The following is a 25916-nucleotide window of genomic DNA, read 5'->3' on the forward strand; positions in this document are numbered from 1 at the left end:
AACAAGGGTCACCCAATGAAATTAATAGGCAGCAGATTGAAAACAAACAAAAGGAAGTATTTTTTCACACAGCGCATAGTCAACTTGTGGAACTTCAATTGCCAGAGGATGTTCTGAAGGCCAAGACTATAACAGGGTTCAAAAAAGAGCTAGATACATTCATGGAGGATAGGTCCATCAATGGCTATTAGCCAGAAGCTGGGGATGGATCACTTGATGATTACCTGTCTTGTTCATTCCCTCTGGAGCACCTGTCATTGGCCACTGTCAGAAGACAGGATACTGGGCTAGATGGACCTTTGGTCTGACCCAGGATGGCCGTTCTTATGGTCTTATGTTCTTATGTCCCTATTACCCCTGCACCCAATACCAAAGTGACTTGCAGTCCAACCCCAGCCAAAAGTGATCATTTGGGCAAAGCAGCTCCGTCATGCTGCGTACCTAGCAGAGTGGGTGTGTCTATGCAAATAAGGTCAGTTCTGAAGTCTTCTCCCCCAGCTCCTCATGAGTGGTCAGGGAAGAGCTCATTTAGATCCTGCTTACAGTTATTATTAGCAGTATTATGGTCGGGCCTTAGGGTCCTTGTCATAGATGAAGAGCCCATGGTGCTAGGCCCTGTACAAACACAGAATCAAATGATGGTCCCTGTGCCCATGCGTTTACAATCTCAATGCAAGAGTCAACAGATGGTGACAGGCAAATAGATGGGGGCACAAGGAAACGATGAGACAGTGCTGCTCAGCATAAGGGACAGTGCTCTGAGATCCCAATCAACCACAGGCGCCGACTTTCCAAAGTGCCAGGGGGTGCTCGACCCTCAGCTCTGCCCCCGGCCCCGCCCCCCACTCTACCCCTTCCCCCAAGGCCCCACCCCACCTCTTCTGGCCCCCACTCCACCCCCACCCCACCTCTTCCTACCCAGTTCTACCCCCTCCCCCGAGCACGCAGCGTCCTTGCTTCTCCCCCCAGAGCCTCCTGAACACTGCAGAACAGATGATCGCGGCAGGCAGGAGGCGCAGGGAAGAAGGTGGAGGCACTGATCCACTGGGTCCGCCAGCGGGCAGGAGGTGTTGTAGGGATGGGGAGGGAGCTGATGGCGGGCTGATGCTGGGTGCTCAGCACCCACCATTTTCCCCTCGTGTGTGCTCCAGCCCCAGAGCACCCATGGGGTCTGTGTCTATGCAATCGATGGTCTAGGAATGGGTTCTAGGCTGTAGGTCAGGGCAAGGTTCTAGCTTTGAGTTTGGGGTGATGGCTCTCGGTGCAAAATCTAGATGAAGGTTCGTTGGGCTCTAGTTCCAGGTGAAGTTCTGGGGCATCTTCAGTCTGAATTCTAGATGATGGTTCTGGAATTTCTGGTGGTACTGGGTTTGGGGCTTTGGCCACAGTTCTGGCGGTCCTGGCTTTCGGTTGGCAGTGGTTCTGGTCTGGGTTTGGATTGTTAGTGTCGGTTCTGGTGATGCTGAGTTTTAGTTGTTGATATTGGTTCTGGCAGTTCTGAGTTCAAGTTGTCAGCACTGGTTCAGGTTTTGGTTGCTGGTGCTGGTTGTGGGGGGTGGGTGAGGGGGTGTGGGGTGGCTCCTGTCACTTGTTCCTGTCTCACCCGCAGCTGGGTAATGACCCCACAGCCAGACTCTGTTTGCAACCTCAGAAATGCCCCCCTGCCCTTTGCCCCTCCAGCCAGACAAGCTTGCTGGGGCTGATGTCTTTACAGCCAGGGCTCCCTGGTCCTCATTCCTGACCCTAAGCACTGGGAGCCTTCACTGGGTGGGGGATGGAAAATCCAGGGCATGGCCTGGCCCCCCGAAGCCCTGGCATAGGGTGGGCATAGAAATATACACTAGCTGATCTCCAGTGGCAAAGGGCCCAGTTGCAGGCACCTTGAGGGAAGCTGGGGGCTCCTACGGGCCCCTCCAGGCTCTTGCAAAGGCATCAACTGCCTATTATGCCTTTTCACGCCCCCCTCCCAGATCTGACCCCATTCTTACCCAGCCTGGGGGGAAGTGGGTGAGAAAGTCCAGCCCTGATCCCCAAGCCCAGAGTCCCCAGTCTGGCTGCCCCACCCCTGACCTTACCCCTCTCTGAAAGCCTCTCCCTCTCTCTCTTCTCTGTCCCTGCTCTTCTTCCTAGTTAGCAGCCCAAGTCCTGGAGGAGAAGGGAGTGGGATTTGGCCTGGTGGATTCGGAGAAGGATGCAGTGGTGGCCAAGAAGCTAGGTAAGGACTGAGCGGGGACCCCTGGGGACGGGAGGGGCTCCCCGGGCTGCAGCCCCTGCACCAGCCCCAGTCCGTGTTGGCCTCAGTGGGGAGAGAACCCAGGGCCCACAACTCAGCACCTCCTGATGGCCTCCGAGCCCATCCCAACCCTGGCTCATGTCAGGGCAGATCTGGTAGCTCCCTTCCTGCTTCTGATGCCACATGGGGGACTCGGGTGGAGCTGATGCCACATGGGGCGCTCGCTCCCTGTGCCTGCCCCCACCCCTGCAGCCCCAGGCATGAAGCAGCTGGATACACACCCAGGGGGGCAGAGAAAGGGTCTCTCCCTCTCCCACTGCTCGGCCCTGTCTCCCACTATGGCCTAGGTCCCTGAGCTCCAGGTTTTGAGGAGGCGAAACCCCCTTGAAGTTTTGCCTCTTGCTGGAAACCCAGAGAGCCTAGCGCAGCAGTGGGACGTTTGGCTGCAGATCACCCTGTCTCTGGTTCAGATCAGCACATCCCGAGTTGTTGCTTTTTCAGCCACAAGCGACTGGGCAGCTGCAGCAATCCCTGGGGGAGAATTTGCAGTTCGGACCGGATGGGACCAGTCCCTTGTGCCCTTAACATTATGGGAAGGTCCTGGGGAACATGCAGGGCCAGGAGCCTTCATTCAGTCCCACAGAAGGGCTCAAAACTCTCCTCTGTTCAGTTCTGGGAACCTGCTGGCTTCCTCTCTGTTAGATTGGGGGGTGGGGGGACTTTTCCAGGCTAGCCCTGGCCTCTGCTGGCGCCTCTGTGTAGGCTTCAGTGAAGTTCGGAGGGTTCCCCAATGTCTGGGTGCAAGTCTGAACTGGACCCAAGTCCCCACCGGCTGGGAAAACTCAGGGGGGAGCTGTGGGCTGTGTTCCCCTGACCCAGCAGCTGCTCCCTGGGGTGCAGCGGACACTTGCCGAAGGGCCAGTGTGATGGGTATTCAGGCCAGGGGAAGCAGGGGGCGCGTCTGGGCAGTGACTGTGCAGGGCCTGACTGTGGCTCCAGGCTCAGCCCGACAGCGCCCCATGGAGGCAGGGTGACCTGGCGGGCCAAGGTTCCTGCGGGGACGTTTGCGTCCGATGAGACCAGCTGTCCACCAAGGAGGAGCGTGCAGTGCGGGGAGAGGGAGCCCAGCGTCCGGCCTGCGCTGAGGGGGCTCCACGGCCTCTTTGATATGATCCCCCGTTCCCCTGCAGAGCCCCCTCAGGGCACGGGGGGCCAGAACCTGCCAGGAGGCAAAGGGGTTGAGGCTGCTTGCGGCTCTGCTCAGCAGCCACCAGAGGGCGCCGGGAGCTCACTGATGGGCGCCGAGCGGGTGACGCTACAGAAGCCCCTGAAGCGCGGCGGGGAGCATCACTGGGGGCTACTCGGGCTTCTGGCTCCCCCTGCCCCCGCCCGCGAGAGGGGCAAACCCCAGAACCCCCCTGTTCCTCCTGCCCTCACCCCACAGACCCCCTTCTCCCCAGACCCCCCCACAGACCCCCCAACCCCACAGACACCCCCTGTTCCTCCTGCCCTCACCCCACAGTCCCCCTTCTCCCCAGACCCCCCCACAGACCCCCCAACCCCACAGACCCCCCCTGTTCCTCCTGCCCTCACCCCACAGACCCCCTTCTCCCCCGACCCCCCCACAGACACCCCCTGTTCCTCCTCCCCTCACCCCACAGTCCCCCTTCTCCCCAGACCCCCCCACAGACCCCCCAACCCCACAGACACCCCCTGTTCCTCCTACCCTCACCCCACAGACCCCCTTCTCCCCTGACCCCCCCCACAGACCCCCCCAACCCCACAGACACCCCCTGTGCCTCCTGCCCTCACCCCACAGGCCCCCTTCTCCCCCGACCCCCCCACAGACCCCCCAACCCCACAGACACCCCCTGTTCCTCCTGCCCTCACCCCACTGACCCCCTTCTCCCCTGATCCCTACGCCGCAAACCCCCCCTGCTCCCCCAACACCACAGACACCTCCCCATTCCCCTGCCCTGACACCCCAGCTCCCCTGACACCGAGATGCTCTCCTCCTGCCCCAGGGTGAGGCCCTGGGCTGAGGCTCTGCAGCGGGTGTTGGGGACTTTCCTTGTGTCCTCGCTGGGGGTCAGGAAGGGTATTTTCCACAGCAGCTGCCCCAGCCTATCGGGACCTGGCCCTCAGATCAGTGTCACTAACCCCAGCCGTCGAGCAATGACTCAGCACCTGCCTGGCTGGAGGGTGCAGCATACGCACTGCACATACGAGTCCCCGTCACACTATAGGGCCTATGGCACACGGCCGGGCACCTTGAGTCTGTCCGGTCGTGGGGTCAGCGCACACACACACACACACACACACACGGTGCAGTGCCCCGGCCCTGGGGTGATTCCCCAGAGGCTCAGGGGGGCGGGGAGCTGTAATGCCCCCGCATCCGTGGCCCGTCTCACGCTCTGTTTCCCCTGGCAGGGTTGACAGAGGAGGACAGCGTGTATGTGTTCAAGGAGGATGAGATGATCGAGTACGATGGGGAATTTTCGGCTGACACCCTGGTGGAGTTTCTCCTGGATGTGAGTGGCGTCCCCCGGTCCCTCGCCCAGCCCCCCTTCACTGACTGGCTCAGAGACACTGATGGGGGGTGGGGGGGAGGGGGCTGGGGGAGACACAGCTCCCTGCCTCTGGTGGTGCTGTCCAGGTGCTTTGCCCTTACCCTGCATATCACAGCCAGCACGCTCAGGACCCCTCGCCAGCCTGACTAAGCCCTCCCACCCCCGACACGCTGACCCCCCCAACCCCACAGACACCCCCTGTTCCTCCTGCTCTCACCCCACAGACCCCCTTCTCCATTTACAGGGGAGAAACTGAGGCAGGGTCACATGGCGAGTGAATGGTGGAGCTGGGAATAGAACCCAGGAGTCCTGGCTCCATGTCCTCTGCTCCAGCCACTAGACCCCACTCCCTTCCCAGAGCTGAGAATAGAACCCAGGAGTCCTGATTCCCAGCCCCGTCTCCCCTCAGCCACGCACACTCCAACCACTAGCCACCACTCCCTCCCAGTGCTGTAGCTAGAATCCAGGAGTCCTGACTCCCATGCCTGGGCCTTCCCCACTAGCGCATGCTGTGTCCCCTCGTTTGGCCTGGATGGCAGAAGAATGCAGGCTCCGCGTGACCCACACACCTTGTCCCTTGTTCCCATAGGTGGGACTTGCCAAGCCCCTTGGGTTGCCCTGGTGCACTGAGACTCACAGGCCAGGTGCAAAGACGCATTGAAATGACTCCAAGCGAGGGCTGCGGCTGAGTCCTGGTGCCTTGGACAGCCCAGGGGCGATGCCGTTCCCCACCCTCCTGCAGAGCCAGCTCCCTGGGTGTGGGGATGGGGTTTCCCAAGGTTGGGTGCTGAGCTCCTGCTGCCCCCCTTGCAGGTGCTGGAAGACCCGGTGGAGTTTATCGAGGGAGACCGTGAGCTCCAGGCCTTTGATAACATTGAAGACAAGCCCAAGCTCATCGGCTACTTCAAGAACGAGGAATCAGAACGTACGTAGGTGGCGACTGGGGTCCCTGCGCTGGTGGGACCCCACCCTCCCTGGGCCCAACCCCCCAGCCCAGGCTGCACTGCTGCTATTGGCTGCAGAGAGCTGTGAGCTTCCTCCAAGCAGTGCCGGGGGAGTCATTAGCAGGCTGTCTAAGGGCTGCTGGAGAAGTGTGAGTGGTTGGATAAAGGCACCCCAATGGCAAACCTCCACGGCAGAGCGGCAAGAGCCACAGCAGGGCTGGGAGTTTCTGGCAGGGAGGGGATCTGGTCCCTGTGCTCCCAGTGTCAGCTACAGGAAAATCTCTCGTCTCTGCCAGGGTCAGGGCTTGCACCCTCTGCAGGCTGCAGCCACTAGGAGGTGACATAACCAAACACAGCCGCTGAGGAGGTGGGGCTGACAATACAGTAGGAGGCACTGTCCTCTCTGACTCAGTGCTGTCCTCAGTGCCCCAGTGAGTGGCTAGGGGGCACTGTGCAGCTGGGAGTGGTGTGGGTGACTCAGTAGGGGGTGCTCTCTCCTCTGATGCTCACTCCAATGCCCCAGCTGGGCTGTACTGATGGAGGTGTTGCGTGATGCCAAATACAAACTGAGGGCCTGACCACTTGCACGTCATTTAAGATCCCCTGGGACTTTTTGTAAAAGCTGAGCTGTCATTCCTTGTGTCCAGGCCGAACCCCAGCTCAGATGATTCCACGGTCCCGCCTCCATCACCCCAATCTCCTGCAGCTTCACTTCCTGCACTGAACTGTTGTGTAGCGTTTTGTGTGGCTGTTAAACAGCTGCCACATCCCACCCTGGAGGTGGCTGCATTGCAGTGCTGGGTGAGCGATCCCTGTGCAGCGTTGCAGTGTGCTGTTAAACAGCTGCCACATCCCACCCCGGAGGTGGCTGCATTGCAGTGCTGGGTGAACGATCCTTGTGCAGCATTGCAGTGTGCCGTTAAACAGATGCCATGCTCCAGCCCTGAAGCAGGAACTCACCGTTCTTTGTAAGCTCCTTGTGAACTTTCTGGAGACAAAATGCTACGAAAAAGTCTCCCCTGTTGGGGCCAGCCCCTGAGCCCTTCCTGGTGCAGCCCCAGTACCGTGACAGCAGGGCCAATTTCATCCCATCCAACAACCCAGCCAGGAGGTGACCGAGAGCAAATTCTCATTGCTGCCGTTTTGAATTCAGACATGTTATGAGCTAACAGCCCAGCAGCCTCTTGCCAAGCCCCGATTAGGGCCTGCTGTCTCGCCAGCATTAAGTGAGCTTAACCCATCAGATCCCCTCACAGCTCCGCTCACCTGGCGCAGAGTGAGTTGCCCAGCCCCCGAGCCATTCCAGGCACAGTTCCCCTCCTGGTAGGATACGCTGTATCCCCGAGGATGAGGGGATCCGCCTGCCCACTCTAGATTAACTCTCGCTTCAGATCCCGCACCCCCACCCTGCCAGCCTCAGCAATTCCACTGCTTTCCACGCCACATGCTCCTCTCTCTCTCCTACGGGATCCCAGCCCAATTCCCCCCATCCCCTCCAGAGGCCCAGGCCCAGTCTTCCTTATGGCTAGTTTTGCCGCTGCTCAGCTAAGAACTGAGCCAGATGTTCACCCCAAATCTACCGAGTGTGAAAGAGTCGACACATTTAAAACAGAGGAAACCCAGGTCATGACTGGACACGGCGCATGGTTCACCTGTGGAACTCATTGCCACATGGTTTCATTGAGGTCAGCGATTGTCAGGATTGAAATAAAGGGTTGGGCATTGATATGGGTGACTCAGAGTCATGTGAGACGGGAAGAAAATAAAAAGGGGATCGACAATAAACTCGCCTGCTTCACTAATGGTGCTAAGGCGAAGGTAAGTTACTCCATAAATTGTCCACTGGGTGGAGTCTCTTACTCCTTCCTGCAAGGCAGCTGGGACCATCCACTGCTGCAGATTGGGGTGTCCCGCGGTTGGGGTGCTCCGAGCTGTGGCATGGGGGCTGTAATGACGACGAGCGCTCAGGGCCTCGTTAGACTGTCCCACCCTGACTGAGGGGGGGATAACGCCTCCTCCTGCCATTGCCGCCACTTCCCATCCAGCCCTGGCTGCTTCTCTGGGCATCTCCCAGCCACGAGGGGCCCAGCACCAGGCCCTGAGCAGAATCCCATCCCCCCGTACTGGTGCCTCTTCAGGGGGGCTCTTGCAGGGTGAGCAGAACGCACACGTGTAGCCAGCTAATAAGGCCAGGGGAGGCTAAACCCAGCCACACCATCATCCAGACAGCAGAGCAACGGGCCACCCAGCTTCCCTAACTGGGGCAACCCAGCAGCTAGGGTGTGAGCCCAGCAGGGGGAACCCCAGAGTGCCCAAGGTAGGACAGATTTCCCCCATCGGTGCCTCAGAGGGCTGGAGGCAATGGGTGAGCAGAGATCTGTCCCAGGCAGCCAGGGAGACGCTTCGAATTAGGCATCAGGAAAGTGGTGCAGGGGCTAGAAACACTCAGAAATTTACCAATCAGCCACTCTGGGCAGGACAGGGGTCTAGCCAGAGTCTGGCCTCCTGCGTTCTCTGTGCAGAGTGTGAATTGGTGGCTGGTGTCGGGATGGGGGAGGCAAGGCTGGTGGGTTCTGTCCCCATTTCTGGGAGGAGAGTGTGTCCATAAAAGTGGAACCGGGTGCTCCTGGGTTCCTTCCCTTCTGTGTGACCTTGGACAAGTCCCTGCCCAGATCTGTGCCTCAGTTTCCTTGTGGGTGAGGTATCAATGGAGGATGTGGGAGTCAGGAGTACTGCGTGATTCGGAAGCAGTTTTACTGATGAATTCATGGGTTGATTTTTGAGACATGTAGGTGGGAGCCGCAGCAGAAGTAGGTGTTATTATGTTTAATAATAAGTAACTAATTAATTGGCTGATCAATCAACACATGCAAAGCATGTCAGTCCTGAGAGGAGAGGAGGCATGGAGAGGGGAAGGGATGTTATGACTGCAGTGCCCCTCACATTAGGAATCAACAGGCCTTTGTCCCCTCTAGTGGCTGACCTATGGCAGGAGATAAGAGTCTACTACAGCTGCTTGTTAAGAGTTGCTGGATGCTCACATTGTTAGTACAGAAGGTCCTGAGTTCAGTCCTGGTTGATGACCCTAGTTGGGGCAGTTGCTGGTCCAGCCCTGACTGTGGGCATTCACAGCCCTATACCCATGACCCCATGGCTCTGTCTCTTTCAGATTTCAAGGCCTTTGTGGATGCAGCTGAGGAGTTCCATCCATACATCCCCTTCTTTGCAACCTTTGACGGCAAGGTAGGCGCAAGGGGGAGCATCCAGCTAGTGATGGGGCGGGGCCAAGGGATGTTGAATGGGGAAGAGGAAGCTTGTGTGAGCTCCAGGAAGCAAAAGACCCTTATCTGGGGGGAGGGGATCCTTCCCTCTCCCTCTTCCCATGTCTGAGCTCTATGAGCATCTGCTGCCAAAGCGAATGGGCCTGGAATAACCCTGTTGGCTACTAGAGTGAGGCAGGGCAGGGTCAGGTCGGGCATAATTCCCCTGCTGCCAAGCACAAACTGCTCCGGCTGCAGTCGGGGGGAGCTGCCTGGGATGTAGGGGAATCAGGGCCAACAGACCCATCCCACGCCAGCTCCTTGGCAGCACAGCATACAGATCAGGATCAGGCCCCATCGCTCCCGCCCCTTCCACAGCAGCAAGGGAAGGAGCCCGTGGGACTGAGGCAACTGCTGGGGGTGTGGGGAGGTTTCCTGTGGTTCACAGTAACCAGGCCACGGACACCCTCGCTCACTGGCCACCTGCCTTCCCATTGCAGGTGGCCAAGAAGCTGACCCTGAAGCTGAACGAGATCGATTACTACGAGCCGTTCATGGACAAGCCCGTCACCATCCCTGACAAGCCCAACAGCGAGGAGGAGATCGTGCAATTCATCGAGGAGCACAAGAGGTAGGGGGCTGCCAGCCACGGGATGGATCAGAGCCCCAGTAGGGCAGGAGGGTGGCCTAGTGCTTCAAACGCTGGGCTGAGACTCCGGATGCCTGGCTTCCATTCTGACTCCCTGTCTGATCTTGGGAGAGCCACCCAGGCCTACGTTTTCCGATGTGACTGGTGATATGGGGGATCTCATCTGCTGCTAGGCACCTGCCCCCCTGGAAACCAGACCCCATTATGGTGTCCAAAGGTGGGTGCCTGAATTCACCAGGATTTAGGAAACGGCCATTTTAAGCACTTCATGCCTCCGTTTCCCCACCTGTTGCCTGGGGAAACTTTGCCTGAAGGGCAAAGAGGCCAGAAGGTCCCCTACACCGGGGCTCCTGTAGGCAGCCAGGGCTGGGGAAGGTGGACAGAGTTGGCTGAAGGGGCGCACAGCTAGGGAGACATAATCATTCAACTTCCCAGCTGGGCAGCGAAGGAAATGATGTGCGGGCTCGGAGAGGGTGCAGCACGTCTCCAGGGGTGAATGCCAGCCTGGGCTGTGAGGACTTTGCTGCTGGGTGTGGCAGGTTACGTAGACAGAGAACACAGGGTGTCCCGCTCAGCCCCTTGGGCCTGCAGCGCTGGTCTGGAACAGGCTGCTGCTGGGATTTGAACCCTCCGAGAAGGCATCTCGGGGGGACTGGCCTGGAACCAGGAAGCAAAGCAATGAGCAAAAAAATAACTGAAAGCGCGGGCCAGAATTTCCCAATTCTGCCAGCTGGGCTGGGCTGGGTAGGTGGGGCTTACAGGAGGGGGAAGGGGTATAGGTCAGCACCTGGCGATGGGGGGAGCTTTTGATGGGGGACAGCTCTCAGAGGGGCCAGGTTCCACATGACAGAGAGAGAGAGTAGTGATTGGGTGTGGAAGGGCACAGTCGATCGTGCCATGGAGCCAGTCAGTCACTAGGGGATATTACAGTCGGGCACAGTAAGGAACTGCAGGTTTCAGAGTAGCAGCTGGGTTAGTCTGTATCCTCAGAAAGAACAGGAGGACTTGTGGCACCTTAGAGACAAACACATTTATTAGAGCATAAGCTTTCGTGGGCTACAGCTCACTTCATCGGATGAATAGAAAGGAACATATAGTAAGATATATAGATATACATACAGAGAAGTTGGAAATTACCAAACAAACTGTGAGAGGCTCATTGGTTAAGATGAGCTATTACCAGCAGGAGAAAAAAAAAACTTTTGTAGTGATAATCAAGATGGCCCATTTAGAAGGTTGATAAGAAGGTGTGAGGATACTGAACATGGGGAAATAGATTCAATATGTGTAATGACCCAGCCACTCCCAGGCTCTGTTCAAACCCAAGTTAATGGGATCTAGTTTGCATATGAATTCAAGCTCAACAGTTTCTCGTTGGAGTCTGTTTTTGAAACTTTTCTGCTGCAAAATTGCCACCCTTAAGTCTCTTACTGAGTGACCAGAGAGGTTGAAGTGTTCTCCTACCGGTTTTTCAATGTTATGATTCCTGATGTCTGATTTGTGTCCATTTATCCTTTTACGTAGAGACTGTCCGGTTTGGCAAACGTACCTGGGAGAGGGGCATTGCTGGCACATGATGGCATATATCACATTGGTAGACGTGCAGGTGAACGAGCCCCTGATGGAGTGGCTGATGTGATTAGGTCCTATGATGGTGTCACTTGAATAAATATGTGGACAGAGTTGGCATCGGGCTTTGTTGCAAGGAGAGGTTCCTGGGTTAGTGTTTTTGTTGTGTGGTATGTGGTTGCTGATGAGTATTTGCTTCAGGCTGGGGGGCTGTCTGTAAGTGAGGACTGGCCTGTCTCCCAAGATCTGTGAGAGTGAGGGATCATTTTTTAGGTTAGGTTGTAAGTGGCTCATGACAGGGAGCTCCAGTTCATTTTGACCTACAGCTACAGTCGGTCACCTTGGGGAGCTCCAGTCAGTTGTACCAGGGAGCTACAGTTGGTCATGAGGGTCACCATGAGGAGCTACAGCCAGCTGCGATTTCGAGCTGCAGTTGAACTTGATGAGGAGGGAACTACCACTGGCTGCCATGGGGCATTAGGCAGCTGCCACGAGAAGTCAGCTGCCACGAGGAATCAGTTGCCATGGGGAGTTAGTTGCCATGGAGAATTAGTTGCCGTGGGGAGTTAGGGTTGATGGTGCGAGGGAACGATCCCGATGGGGAGATACCGCGGCTGGCTCGCCATGGGGAGCAGGACTGCCCGGCACAGCTGCCCGGCACATCCCGGCACAGACACTGGTTTCCCCATTGGATGCATGTGGCTAGGGCTGGGATACACTTTTGCCCAGCCTGACAACAGCTCCGTTTCTATGGCTGCGGCAGAGCAAGGAAATTCTCCTGCTGCCATAGAAACATGGCCCTGGTTTGGCGCAGAGTCTGGCTCCCAGGAGGGGGCTGGGCACCTGGTTACTTCTGGGGGCTCCATGGAGCAAAAGCCCCTTCCTCCCCCTAAGGGACCCTCCTCCCGCAAAGGCAGTGATGTGATCCACACCCAGCCGCTAGCCCGTCATAACCAGATCCACTCCTGCTGGGAGATTTGCCCAGAGAGACCTCCTACCCCTGCCCTCCACTAGGGGGAGCTGCTGTGATTTCCAGGGTGCGGGACCATTGGAGCTTAATTATTGTCTCCCCCCAGCTGCGCAAGCCACGCCCTCTCCTCCGACAGCTCTGCCCACTTTTTCCCAGCCCAGGCTGCCCCTGGGGTCCTGGTGGGAGAGGGGGTTTCAGCTGCTTTGTCCTTCTGTGGCCTCCCCCATGACAGACTTTCCTGGAGCCAACCCTATTGTCCTTCTCCTCCATGTCCCCTCTAGAGCCCTCCCAGCTGAGATTCAATTCCAAGGCTCCGACCACTTGTCACTAAATATCCTGTGGCACTTACGCAAGGAGTGGGGATGTTACTCTAGGGTCCTGACCTAATTCCCACTTGGATCATTACGGCCGCTACACGCAGTCAGTTAGAGACAGGATTGCCCTTCATTTCCTGCCCTAAATTGCTGTGCTGTGTGCCTGTGACACAGCAGCTATGTCCCACCCCAGAGATGGCTGCATTTTCAGCAGTGGGTGAGTGATCCCTCTGCAACATTGCTGTGTGGCTGTTAAATGACAATACTGCCTCACCCCAGAGGTGGCTGCATTTCAGCAGCAACCAAAGCATAACCTCGGCACGCAGGGCATAGAAAGCACAGTGGATGGGGGTAGCTTGCCTGGCTTCTGCCCTTGCTGTCTGAGGATAAAGGGATTCCAACATCCAGGACTATGGAACCAGCACTAACCTCCCTACAGAAGGGAGGGGAGTTGCTATGGAGATTTATCCAGCCTGATTCTCACTTATGCTGTCAAGCCTCCCCCCGCCCCGCCTACAATGAGTCTCTCCAGAGGTCATTGAGGAGGCACAAGGGTCCTGTTCCCAGGGTAGCAGGTGGAGCAGGGCATGCTGCACTGTGGCTATTCCCTGCTTCTTGGGGAGCAGAGTGTAGATTAGAGCAGCCCTGAGGCTGCTCTAACTGACACTGGAGCTGAAAGCCAAATTAATCCCCCCTGCCCCGGCATAGGAACTGAGGAGCTGAGAATCAGGGCCCTACATTTTCAGGCCAGAAGGAGCTCCCCATGCTTGTCTAGCGTGACCTGGGCCACACAGGCCAGAGCACTTCACCTTGTGACTCCAAGGGTCTGTCGTACTTGCTGTTCCCCCCGCCCCTGGGCACTGAGAGCCAAGGGGTTAACAGCCCAGCGCTGCACCCCCAAGCAGATTGCATTTCTGGACAGGGATGTTCCCGACACATTGTCCTGGCTGCCTGTTCACTCTAATCCCCTGGGATCAAACTGCCACTCCCCTCCCTCCCCCACCCAGCGACCTCAATACAGAGCAGCCCAGAAAAGGGAAAGGCAAGGGGATGGGAGTGATTCAGGGGTGATGTTCCCCAGGCACAGAGGCCTAGGAGCACAGGGCATGGCTCTGCGAAGGGCGGTAGATCCCCAGGGCCAGATCTCTGCTTTTGTTCATTTTACTGCCATGGTGCGTGAGGCCCTGCCCCTCCCTGACTCACGCTAAAAGCTGGCAGATCAGGGACTATGGTTGCCATGGCAGCTGCTTTTTATTCCATCAAATAGCTCGGCAGTTACTTCCCGACTGGATTGTGTTAGATTTTGTGCTGCTTTGTTCCCTTTTGTATCTCTCCATCCGCCTTTGTCTCTCTCACTGTCTCTACCCTACTTGTTGCAAAATTTGGCTCACGGTTTCAAATGCCCAAAGTTTAGCACCACACAGACCCAGCAGCTGTGTTCTTCCACCACAGGGTAGAAGAACTGAACCTTAGGAGCCCTGTTCTCTAACCACTAGACCACACTCCCACCTAGAGCTGGCAATACAACCTAGGAGTCCTGCCTCCAGCTCCCTTTCGCTAACCACTACCCCACATTTCCACCCCACATGGGGCATAGAACCCAGTAGTCTTGACTTTCATGCTCCCTGCTTTAACCATTATACAACTCTCCCTTTCAAAGCTAGGAGCAGAATCCAGGCACCATGACTTCCAGTCCCTTGCTCTGCCCAAGAGAAATTAAACTCTGAGGACCACTCTTGCCCCATGGAGGAGCATGGACTTAGCAGATGCCACCTGACTACCTGGGGCATGCCTGATGAGTGCTGGGTTTATGCAGGCCTCCATCCCTCACACACTCCCTCAAAGAAGCCTCTGTTGTTATCTTGCAGGTCAACACTGAGGAAGCTCAAGCCAGACAGCATGTATGAGACCTGGGTAAGTCCAGAGAGTGCCTGGCATCACGTGAGGTTAGTGCTGTGGCATGGCCAGTCAGGGGCCCAGCTCCTTGCCAGCCAGCCATCTAACCCACCCAAGCATGGCACTGAACCTGCACCATGAGCCTCTAGTGTCCCTCCAGCCTGCCCCCCACCTCCAAATGACATGCTGTTAGTAGCATAGCTGGGGTGCCTGAAAGCATACTGCATTGAACCCTGGAGAATGTCCTCAGGGCGCAATCCTGGATTGGCCCCCCAGGATGAACTAGACGGGATTGAATAGCTCTTTTCCTATCTCTGATTTCTTTCAACTCCTGAAGTTCATGCTAGTTTCTCCCATGATCCTTAATTCGGGCAAATCTCCAGTGGAAGGCACCAGGCCCAATCCTTGATGAACTCTTCGGGCCTGATTCTCCCATGCACCATCCTTTACATCTATGCCATGGGGTATGGAATGTTACCAGATCAGAATGGCAGTACTTTGCACCCATTTTGCGCTGATGTATATGTCTGCACAAAAGGCAGGGGAAACAGAGAATCAGACCCAATGTGTTAAGGACTCAGCTGAGACTGGGTCTATTCTTTATTCAGTTCCTTAAATGCACCACACACATATTTGTGACCAGATTCTTAGCTGACGTAGAGCAGAATAGTTCCAGAGACATAAATGCTGCTACACTGATTTACACCAGCTGAGGATCTGGCTCTTAAAACCTTTACGAAAAATATATGAAAAAAATCCCATGAAACTGGACACATTTATGCCTTTAGTTAAAGCATACAGCTGACTCATTAAATAGTCAGTGGAAGTTAGGTGCCTAAATACCTTAGGGTCTGGGCCTCAGTGTCCAGCTGTTTGGGCCCACAATTATACATTGGTTGGGGGAAGGGTGCGGGGAGGTATGTTAAGGATTTTAGAAAACTAATATTAATAGAAATTATGTCACCGATTTTTTCCTCATTTCCATCAAAACACTTTTCTGTTTAGATTTAGACACTTTTCTGTTTCTTCAGCAGCTAAAAGGCATCAGCTTTGAGCTGGTGCAGGAAAAGAAGAAAGTGAAATTGGCTAGACAATGAGTAGAAAGTGAAATTGGCTAGACAATGAGTAGAAAGTGAAATTGACTAGAATGGGAAACTGACATGAAATTGACAAGAAAGTGAAAAAGAACAGAACCTGACAGACCAAATTAAATGTTTTACATGCTTTCTGTTTTAACAACCTGCCATGTGGTGTCATTAGCACCGGGAATAATTGGTTTGATTTCCCAGAAGTTCTGAACCTAACTTCACTAGCAGTTCTGCACGCTCAGGAAAATCAAAGCACCCAAGATCGAAAATGTGGGCTCTCATTTTTAGCCCAGCCATGCCCCATTATGTATTTGACATTTTTTTAAATCACAAAGATGGGGGTGATTTTGTAAGATATTTTTCCCCTTTAAAAATCTATTGTCACCTCTGTCTTTCATATGTGTGCCTATTGCCAATATGGTTTATAGTCCATATAACAAATAGCTAGGAAATAGACGCTGTACATTTCCTGCATGTGACAACATCCGGTAATAAACACTAACCCGAAAATATCACTGGGCCTGTTACATTCTAAGCTGCATTATTCTTTGGTTTGTAGGTGTTCTCTCTGTGTGTCTATTGGAGGGAGAGGTTAATGCTATGGGGTATATGTATGTGTGTGTGGTGTATCCAATATGTGTGTCTGTGCACATGTAATTGTGCTTCTGCATCTGTGTATATGTGTGTGCACATACGCTGTGTGTGTGTCTGGTTTGTGCAGAATGTGTGTACCTGTGATTTGCATATGTGTGGTGTGTTTGCATATCTGAGACAATGTCAATACATGCCTCTTTCTTTGGGTGGGACATGTGTTCCTGTAGTTATCTGCACGTATTGCTCATGTGTGAATGCACAGAGATCTGTGTGTGTCTGTGTACACTTGCCAAGGTGAGTGCATGTGTGTGTACATACATCCTCTTATGTGTGTATGCACAACAAAGTAGGGCCACTTCCATAAAGGCCTGTGTGTATATTTGTGTGTGTGTTTTGACACGTGCATATAGATTTTTGTGCATGTAAATCTTTGCCTGCACCTGGGCATGTAGGTGTATTTTCACAGGGGGCTTTGAGCATATGGTGCACATATGTTACTAGTGAATGCACATGAGTATGGTGGTGTGGGGGTAGGCACGTGGATGTGGGCAGGGAGTGTCCTTGGGAGCTTTGATATGACTATATATGGATGTGTCTGTACCGGCGCGTGAATGGGCTGTGTACATTTGCATTCAGGTGTGTACTGGGCTGTGAATGTCTGTGTTGGGGTGAATGAGGTGTGTGAGCTTGCGCTAAGGTTTGCATTGGGGCACTGATAAATGTGCACGGGGTGTGAATGGGGGTGTGAGCTTGCACTAGGGTTTGCATTGGGGCATTAATGATTGTGCATGGGTTTGTGAATGGGGGGTGAGTTTGCACTAGGGTTTGCATTGGGGCACTGATGGGTGTGAATGGGGGTGTGAGTTTGCACTAGGGTTTGCATCAGGGCATTAATGAATGTGCATGGGGGTGGGAATGGGGGGTGGTCTTGCACTAGGGTTTGCATTGGGGCATTAATGAATGTGCATGGGGGTGTGAATGGGGTGAGATTGCACTAGGGCTTGCATTGGGGCACTGATGGGCATGAATGGGAGTGTGAATGGGGTGTGCACACCTGCATTCACGTGCGAGCAGGGCTGTGGGTAAGTGTGCAGATCTGTCCATCTCCCAGCTGATCCTCTGACCTGAACACACTCTGCACCCCACTCCTCCCTATTTGCAAGGGGGGTCTGACACCCCCCGCACAACAGGAAGGTGGATGCACCTGGTGACCGGTGACTCTCTCTGCTCTGCTCCCCAGGAAGATGACATGGACGGAATCCACATTGTGGCCTTTGCAGAGGAGGATGACCCTGGTAAGAGCTGCCGCTGATCACTGCGCAGAGACCCAGAGTGGCTGAGCAGAGCTCCAGGGGCGCTGCACCACCCCAGGGGGCACTCTATTGGCCTGGGGCGCAGCATCCTCCAATGTGGGGTGCTTGACGGTCCCAGGAGGGGCCCTCTATGCTCTGAGGGGCACTGCTCCATTAGGGGGCCGGGGGGGGATGCAGAAGTCTGGCTGCCGGGAAGGGCGCACAGCAGGGGAAGGGGCAGCGGGAGCAGGTGGGGCTGGTACCACCCAAAGGTTAGGCAGGTGAAATAGACACATGAAGGTGGCACCAGGGCAAAGGGGCGGCAGCAAGTGGGTATCAGCCTGTGTCTGATCCATTGCAGGGCGGGCACAGCCCCTTCCTCTCCTCCCCAACCTGCCTCTGAGCTGGAATGCTCAGCTATTGGGGGAGGAGGAGGCAGGAGCTGGATCAGGTTGCATGGGAGGTGTTCATAAGCTGGAGTTGGGGGTGTTACTATGTAGGGAGAGGGGGTTTAGGCTGGGGCGCTTGGCATGCAGTGGGAGGGCGGCCGGTGAGAGGGAGGTTGGGAGGGGAGGTGGCCTAACCCCTGGAGCTCTCAGTGCTCAGCCTGGCTCCCCGGGGCAGTGGCCTCTTGCCCTTGCCTGGTCCCTCACCCCCCTGCTCTCTCCGGGCGCAGACGGTTATGAATTCCTGGAGATCCTGAAGGACGTTGCCCAGGACAATACAGACAATCCCGACCTGAGCATCATCTGGATCGACCCAGAGGACTTTCCCCTGGTACGTGGTGCCCATGCGTTCCAGAACCGCTGTCAGCGGCTCGCTGGTGGCCAGTGGGAGGGATAGGCGCAGCTGCAGGCTGTGGGTAGAATTGGTAAGAGATCCTCCCCCGCCCTTTCCGAGGGTCTATCTGCCCAGGAACGGAACACTCCGCCAGGGGACCCTTCCATAAGACACCTGGATCTTGCTTGCTCCGGCCTCCCCAGACCAGGTCACAGCCACCGGCAGGGCCACAGGACAGGAGGGTAAAGAGGAAGGGCCAGATCCAGCCCTGGTATAATGGCACGGACTCCAGCAACCTTACCCCAGGGATGAAGTCGGCCCCAGAGCTGTAACAAAATCCCCCATGCTGTGAGGACAGGGACTGTGTAAATTCTGCCTGCAGTGGAGTTATCAAGCGGGACCTCCTCACGCACTGTAACAGTCTTCACATGGCGTCACACACCCTGACCTACCTCCCCAGCCAGGTGAGCTCACCTCTGTGATAGCCGGCCCCTTGCACCAAGAATCACAGTGATAGTCAAGTTATGCCCAGTCCCAAAGGACCAGTCACTTGCCCCAGGTCATTTGTACCTTAGATCTCACACCAAAGACAATGCTTGTAGCACTGTAGCCAATCCAATAATAAACAATATGAAGATATATATTAAACGGGAAAAGGAAACAAGAGAGATATTTACAGGGTTAGTGCAGATGAACAAAGATACACAAATGAGTTACAATCGTAAGTGTCAAATGTAATAGAAGCTTCTGTAATCAGCAAGCTCTATATGTCCTTCAGGGCTAACCTAGGCTAAGCAGCTGGGGATCTCTTGCTTGTGCCTAGAACACCTTGCCCCCCAGAGTCCGAGCAGCACAGAGATCCAGTTCCTTCTTGTTAGGGGCTTTTATCCCTTAGCTGAAAACTCAGCTGAAGGGTGGAATCCACTTGCATGACTCGTCTTCATGGGGGGAGAGCAGAACAACCAGTGTCTTTTGTCCTCTTTAACATCCCACAATCTGGTGTCAATGGACCTTTCCTTTTGGGCAGAATGTGACACCTTCTGCTGCAGATCAGCACATCACACTGGTTCATGTCTCTCTCCTGTTTGGTGATTTACACAGTCACAGAGACTCACAATACCGCCGCTCAGATATTACCTTAGCATGTAGGATACAGATGTTATAAGGGAGATTAATGCTGGCAGCATCTCACCAGCATTCAATAACATCTAAAGACTGAACACATTCTTCTAATCCCATTTTAATAATACTAACACACAGGTGAAGCAGACTGATTCAAGCTGGGTATTTGGCATTGGGGACGTTGGCATGAGCTGGCACCTGGTCTGCCAGCGTCAAAATAGATAGATAAACAGACAGACTCCCTGCCTCTAAGCATCATTAATGCCCAGTTCTGGCTGGCTGGCAGGGCCTCATTCCTTTCCAGAATACTGACTGCATGGCACCTCTTCTGTGACAGCCAGGAAATACAGCGTTAAGGTACATGCCAGCCCCACCAGCCTTAACCCTGGCAGACAGGATAGTGCTCTCTCATCCCAGGTTCTTTGGGGCTCATGGGGATGCAGCCCATGGGACAGTAGGAGAAATGGTCAGACCTTGTCCTCACTAAGGTAAAAGTCTCATTCAGGGCAGACTTGGTGAACTGCCCAGCCAACACCCCAGAGCTGCCAGATGTTACCACCCCCTGGGGGGAAGGGATAGCTCAGTGGTTTGAGCATTGGCCTGCTAAACCCAGGGTTGTGAGTTCAATCCTTGAGGGGGCCACTTAGGGATCTGGGGCAAAAATTGGGGATTGGTCCTGCTTTGAGCAGGGGGTTGGACTAGATGACCTCCTGAGGTCCCTTCCAACCCTGATATTCTGTGTTTCTGTGATCCTTGTCCCAAGGGTTCCCCGGGGACATCCCCTGCACTTCCCTCTGCCCGGTAGGGACCTATCACCTCTGCCCCAGATCTCCGCAGCAGGAACACCCCATTGCGCTGCTGTACTCACACAGCCCACAGGGCTCAGCCCAGAAACGAGGGGTCCCACTGGGTGCGGATGCCCCTTTCCACATATCACAGCTTGAGTTGTGGTAACCTGCTGCCAGAAGTCATTTCCCCAGTCAAACCAGCTGTCCCTGGCCCAGCCAATCCAGCCGTCCCTCTGGGGCACCTGGCACTGGCCACTGTTGGCAGACAGGATACTGGGCTAGATGGATCTTTGGTCTGACTCAGTCTGGCCATGTTATGTTCATCTATTCCAGCCACCCCTAACGCAGTGAGGATCAGATGTGGTGCACGCAGACCATGAGAGAGTCCAGGGCTGTGGGATGCAACAGGCCACATAAAAATAGCAGATGTACTTAGTCATTTCTGCCATCTGCTTATCACAGGGCAGCCCTGTCTGAGATACACTGACAGCACATCCCAGGGGCTCTTGCCCGGTCCAGGAGGCACAGTTAAGGTTGTGAGGCAGGGCTGGTGTTAACTCTGCATTTCCTGGTTTTTCGGTGGATTAAATGTAGCAAAACTCGATGTTCTGAAAGGGCAAGAAGTCCTTAACTCTGGATTAACAACATTTTGGGCAGTGGATGGATAGATGGAGAGTGACAGAGAGATGAGTGTGTATGGAGATAGATAGATAGATAATCCTATTTTCACAGGTGATAGTGAACTGTGTTACTGGAGCCCCAGCTGCTCTGTAGAGCTGTTCTTTGCCAGCAGACCCTCCCGAGAGAGCAGGTGTTCCCAACTCCACCTCCTGCCCCTCGGGGTGACTCTGCCTTGGGTGCGGGGAGGCTAGCTGGGGGCATTCCGGTGTGCTCAGCCCACTCTGTAAATAGCACTGGGCAGCACAGGCTGGGAGCTGGAGCCAGAGGGAACCACAGGGTCTGTCTGTGCCTGGCAGCTTCCATAACAAATCCCCTTTCTTATTTCATCTACTTCCCTTTGCCCGTCTCAAGGGAGTTTCCTTCCAGGTACCCAACATTCTTGCATTCAGCCTTGGGGCTGTGCCAAGATGGTCAGTGTCTGGGTGCAGATGGTGCTTTTAGAAAGTGGAATAAAATGAATAGGGGTGTGTCACCGCTGCCCTCTGCTGGATGAAACCTGAACAGTTTGATGGTGTGTCATAAGCCCTATCATGCTAACAACTAATGGGGAGTCTCCATTAGCTCAGGTGGTGGGTGCCATGGTGCAGAGCAGGCATGGCTTTGTTGCAGTGCTCATGCACCTTTGCTCTTCTTCTCCTGCTCCAGCTGATCCCATACTGGGAGAAGACGTTCGATATCGACCTGTCTCAGCCCCAGATTGGTGTGGTCAACGTCACGGATGTGAGTATACAGACACGCAGGGGCCGCCCGTGTGTCGGAGCCAGGCTGGCTGGGAGTCAGCCTCTTTGCAATCCCTGGGGATGTGAACCCTGCTGGGTCGAGGGAGCTCAGTGCCCCGCCTCCCTGCAGCCTGTGTTTCAAACGTGTGCTGGAGCTATGCCACGGCCCTGGGAAAATCAGCACTGCTGTAGCCCAGCTTGGGGACACGCTTCCAACATGCTTTGGTCCTGTGTGTTCTGCACAGATTGGTCTGTGTCAGAAATGTCCCGGCACTGGCTCCACTCAGCATCGCGGCCTCCTCTGTGCAGCTGCTGATCTCTGTGCCCTGCGGCACGCACGGGGCCACAGAGGATCCAGCCTGGAGCCTGAATGAATTACGGGCCAGGTCTGGAGGCCCCTGTTTATGCCCAGAGCTGGGGACATCCCAGGCTACCCCAGGCCAGCTTCCCCGCGGCACCCGGTCAGTTTGCCCTGGGGGTCACAGGGACCAGGAGAGCTCAGGCCAGGGCCTGATCCTTGGATAGCAATGGGGACAGGGCAGCTATACAGTACAGACACTGGGATCCGAGACCTGAGCCGCCCGTCACACAGAGAGTCTAGCCACGCTGGATCCAGCACCAGGGGTGACCCAGTCTCCAGCCTCCTGGGCCATCCTGCCCACCCCCACACACATTCACTCCTTCCCTCCCCTGCAAATCACCCCTCCCCCTTCCTCCTCAGGCTGACAGCATCTGGATGCAGATGGACAACGAGGAGGACCTGCCATCCACGGAGGAGCTGGAGGACTGGCTTGAGGACGTGCTGGAGGGGGAAATCAACACGGAGGACGACGACGATGATGACGATGACGATGATGATGATGATGATTAGCTGCCTCTCTGAGGGCATCCCCAGCCTGCCTGACACACAAGACCAGGCCCCGCCCGGGTCGCACCCCACAGGGGGCTCAGGCGTGGGAGTGATGGGCCCGCGGCCGTGCCGGGGCAAAGAATGCCACCAGACTGTAACGACAATGCCTTTTTATATGGATCTGACCGCAGCTGATGTCCCCCGGCCCCATGCTACCCCCTGCAGGACACTGACTCCAGGGGGAAGATTGGGCTCACTGGGGACGAATTCCCCTCAATAGAGTTCATCTTCCCCCTCTCCCTCCCTCTCTCTCTCTGCAGCCACCCATCTGGATTTTGATCTCAACACCTGTGAGTTGGGAGCTGTCAAGTCCCACTCCGCCCCCTGTGTGTCACGAGCACCTCCTGTCTGGTCCCTTCCCCCTGGTAGAGCCGGGAGAGTTTGCTCTTTCCCTGCTGAGGGGCAAGTGTTCACCCAGCCTGAGCCAAACATCGAAGCGGGAGAGTTTCAAAAGCACCGGAAGAGCCCAAGTCCCATCAGCTTTCATTGTGCTCTTAAATCTCTCCCCTGAATTTGAAGAGGGGAAGTTACAGCCCAACTGGAACATTGTGGGTTAGAACTCAGTCCCTCCCCTCATAAAAGCCAAATGCCCTGAGTTAGAGGAGAATCTCCTTTCTCTCTCAGCATTATAGGGCTCATGACACACAGTAGAGCAGCTCCCATTCCAACCACTAGAGGGCAACTGTGTCCTGTACAGACATAGTCAGTCCATTACAAAGCATAAATAAGCCTGCAGGCAAACTGAAGGCCAAATCAGAGGAAATCTGTCCCTTAAAATCACAGTTTGCCAACCTGAGATTAAAATCCACTCTGCGTGTCTCTCCTACTGCACAGGCAGCTCATCCCTTCCCCAGTGTCCCTGTGTGGACTTTTAATCAGCGATCTCCGCTGGTTCCATCGCAGCACAATGAACCCTTACCTCCTCCCATGGAACAACACGCCCTCCCTTGCAGGGGAGCAGTCAATGTACAATTTGTATATTTTTAAACAACTTTGTACAGATCAATATTGTAACAACCAACGTGAATAAAAACGAACAGTGAGAACCACCAGGGGCGTCCGGATTGTTTTGTTTATTTGGTTCAAATAATGAGGTGGGTTTTTTCCGGGATCTTGGCTGATGATGCCAGGACTGGACTCTCATGCCACGAAGGACTAGTCCATCGGGCACTGGATGAGAAGGAAGCACCGAGCCCACGTCTGGAGGACGTAGGACCCAGCCGCTTCCAAGAAGGACTGAACTAAGACTGTCCTGTGCATGAGATGGCAGAGGGCTCCCCTCCAGATAATCAGTAACTGAGCTCATTCATGGGTTTGCTTGTCATTATTAAGAGTTTGTCTAACCAAGTCAGGAGGGGAGCTGTGGTGACTGCGTTTTCCTGCAGTGGGCTTTGAAGGGCACCGCACCCTGTCTATCAGCCAGCTCCCTGCCCCTGGGGCCAGGGGCCAAGGGCCAAGTGCAAAACACGGTGGTGGCAGGAGCTACCCAAGCCCAGGGTGTAGGAAACCCAGGGGCGCGACCATTTGAATGTGGCAATTAAGGACGTGCGGGGGACAATTTAGAACGGCGTGAACCACTTTCCTGGGGTTACAGATATTTTTTTCGTGGGAATGTTTGGGTTGTTCTGACAGAGTCAAAATGAAAAAATTTCAGTCTCCTGTTTCCATCCCTCCCACCCCCTTTGCACCCCTGGGAAAACAAGGAGGAAAAAAAAACCAAAAAAGAGAATGGATTTTTATTTGGAATCTAAATGATACAATTTTTCATTTTGCTTCGTTTCAGCACCAACATGTCCAATCTGAGCAGGTCACGCTTCTGTTTTCACGTCATTCAAAAAGTCGTTTTCCCGCCCAAACAACGGGTCAATGAAGGAAGTTTGACTGGCTCTAACCCACCGCTGAACGTGCCACTCGATTCTGGGTGTGGAATAAAACACAGAAATTGTGCCAGCAACACCCATCGGTGGCAGCACATTGCTTTGCTGAGCCGGCTGGGCCTAGGATCCAGCCCTTGTCCTGCTCGGTGCTGACACCGCCCAGGCCTGGTTCGGGCCCGGAGCCTTCGGCCTTGTTGGGCCCCCTGGCAGCCCCTGCATTGAGGAGGGGGAGGGGCACGCTGCACCCTGCTGCCCGTGCCAAGGCTCCAGCGAAGTGGTGGGTGGGAGAACCTGAGCGACTCCTCACTGTTCCCACGTGGCTGGCGTTGCCAAGGAGACCAGGTCCACGCTACATTAGCTGCAGGCTGCAAGCGATGGCCCAGCTGGGGAGCTCAGACAGACCAGCACGATGGGCCTGGGAAGCGGGGAGGGGGCTGCCTGTGCCAGGGGAGGGGGGGTTGCACATATGTTCGTGCGTGTGCATGCATCCATGCATGTACCTGTACAGGTGTGTGTGTGGTCATGTGTGCACGTGTACAGGGGCATGAGGCCAGGAGGGGCAAGTGACACACGTGGTGCTAATGTGGGACTCATAGGAGCCTTGAATAACTGAACCCAGGTCCTAACTGTATCCTCAACCCAAAGGTGACCTGGATTGGCAGCATCAGCCCCTCTCCTGAAAGAGGATCCAAATCGCCTTGTCCCACGCTGGCTTCGTGTCTGCACATGGCCGCTCGCTTCAGGGTGGAATCAGGACGACTCCAGCATGCACCCTAGTCCCTGCGCTGGGCACTGCAATTCTGCTCCCGCGCACGTGGGCTCTTAGAGCACGAGGATCCAGGTTCTGGCTTCGTGCCGCTGCCATGAAGCTCTGAGCAGCTTCTCATGCGCTGCTGGGGGCGATTCAAGGACACAGCTTGGAGCCGCTGCAGCCTGCTCAGGTTGCGGCGTTTGGTCCCAGACAGCCCCAGCCGTGCCCCATGCCGACAGCGTCTCACCTCTAGACCGAGGGCTGCAGGCTGGGCTGGGCCCAATGATGCCCCTCCCGCTGGCAAACCTTGTGTGCCCCCTGGCTGCAGGGCAATGGCTCTCTCGCCAGCCCAGCATTGGCTTGACCTCAGGCTGGGGTGATGGAGGGTTTCGTTGTCCCATCTTGTGGGCCGAGGTGACCTGTATTGATGCTAACCGTGAGCTGGGCCCGCCCTTCATGTACTTCATGTCACCAGACGCCACAGCAAGGCTGGTGCAGGACAAATGGGAGCATCCGTCCCTGGGTGACTCCTCCCTCCCCTGCATCCGTGAGCAGGAGGCCCAGGGCAGTCAGTGCCAGAGATGCATTGGGCAGGGGTGAGCACCAACGGGGGGGTCAGGAGGGGATTTCCCCCATGGGCAGGTCCTCCCACCACCCCAGGGACCCCTGCACCTTCCTCTGAAGCATCTGGCCGTGGCCACTGTCAGACCCAGAGCACCTGGTCGGAGTCGGAGTCTGTCCTAGGCCTAGACAATTTCACCTGCCGTGCCTCGTTCGCCTTCCATTGCTCCCGCTCCAGCCCAAAGCGCTTGCTGCGGTCGGCTTCCCAGCACCAAGGCAGGGTTTACACTTAAATAAATAAATACATACATAAAAACCCTCGATTATAGAAAAGGATTTTAAAATTAA

At 55.3% G+C, this 25916-nt stretch overlaps 1 protein-coding gene across 1 annotated transcript in view; it reads left to right on the forward strand.

The window, feature by feature from the left end:
• CASQ1 (calsequestrin 1) overlaps positions 1-23420 on the forward strand; it is a 34322-nt gene extending 10902 nt beyond the window's left edge. Inside the window, exons 2-11 of the mRNA XM_073322582.2 lie at positions 2131-2215; positions 4664-4764; positions 5617-5728; positions 8917-8990; positions 9508-9638; positions 14378-14423; positions 17328-17382; positions 18056-18156; positions 21396-21470; positions 22191-23420. Of these exons, the coding sequence (XP_073178683.1) occupies positions 2131-2215; positions 4664-4764; positions 5617-5728; positions 8917-8990; positions 9508-9638; positions 14378-14423; positions 17328-17382; positions 18056-18156; positions 21396-21470; positions 22191-22340 (930 nt within the window). The 3' untranslated portion in view covers positions 22341-23420. The remainder of the gene's footprint in view (positions 1-2130; positions 2216-4663; positions 4765-5616; positions 5729-8916; positions 8991-9507; positions 9639-14377; positions 14424-17327; positions 17383-18055; positions 18157-21395; positions 21471-22190) is intronic.
• The last annotated feature ends 2496 nt before the right edge of the window (positions 23421-25916 follow it).

The sequence above is a fragment of the Lepidochelys kempii genome, chromosome 24, assembly GCF_965140285.1.
Source record: "Lepidochelys kempii isolate rLepKem1 chromosome 24, rLepKem1.hap1, whole genome shotgun sequence".
In the NCBI taxonomy this organism is placed as follows: Eukaryota; Metazoa; Chordata; order Testudines; family Cheloniidae; genus Lepidochelys; species Lepidochelys kempii.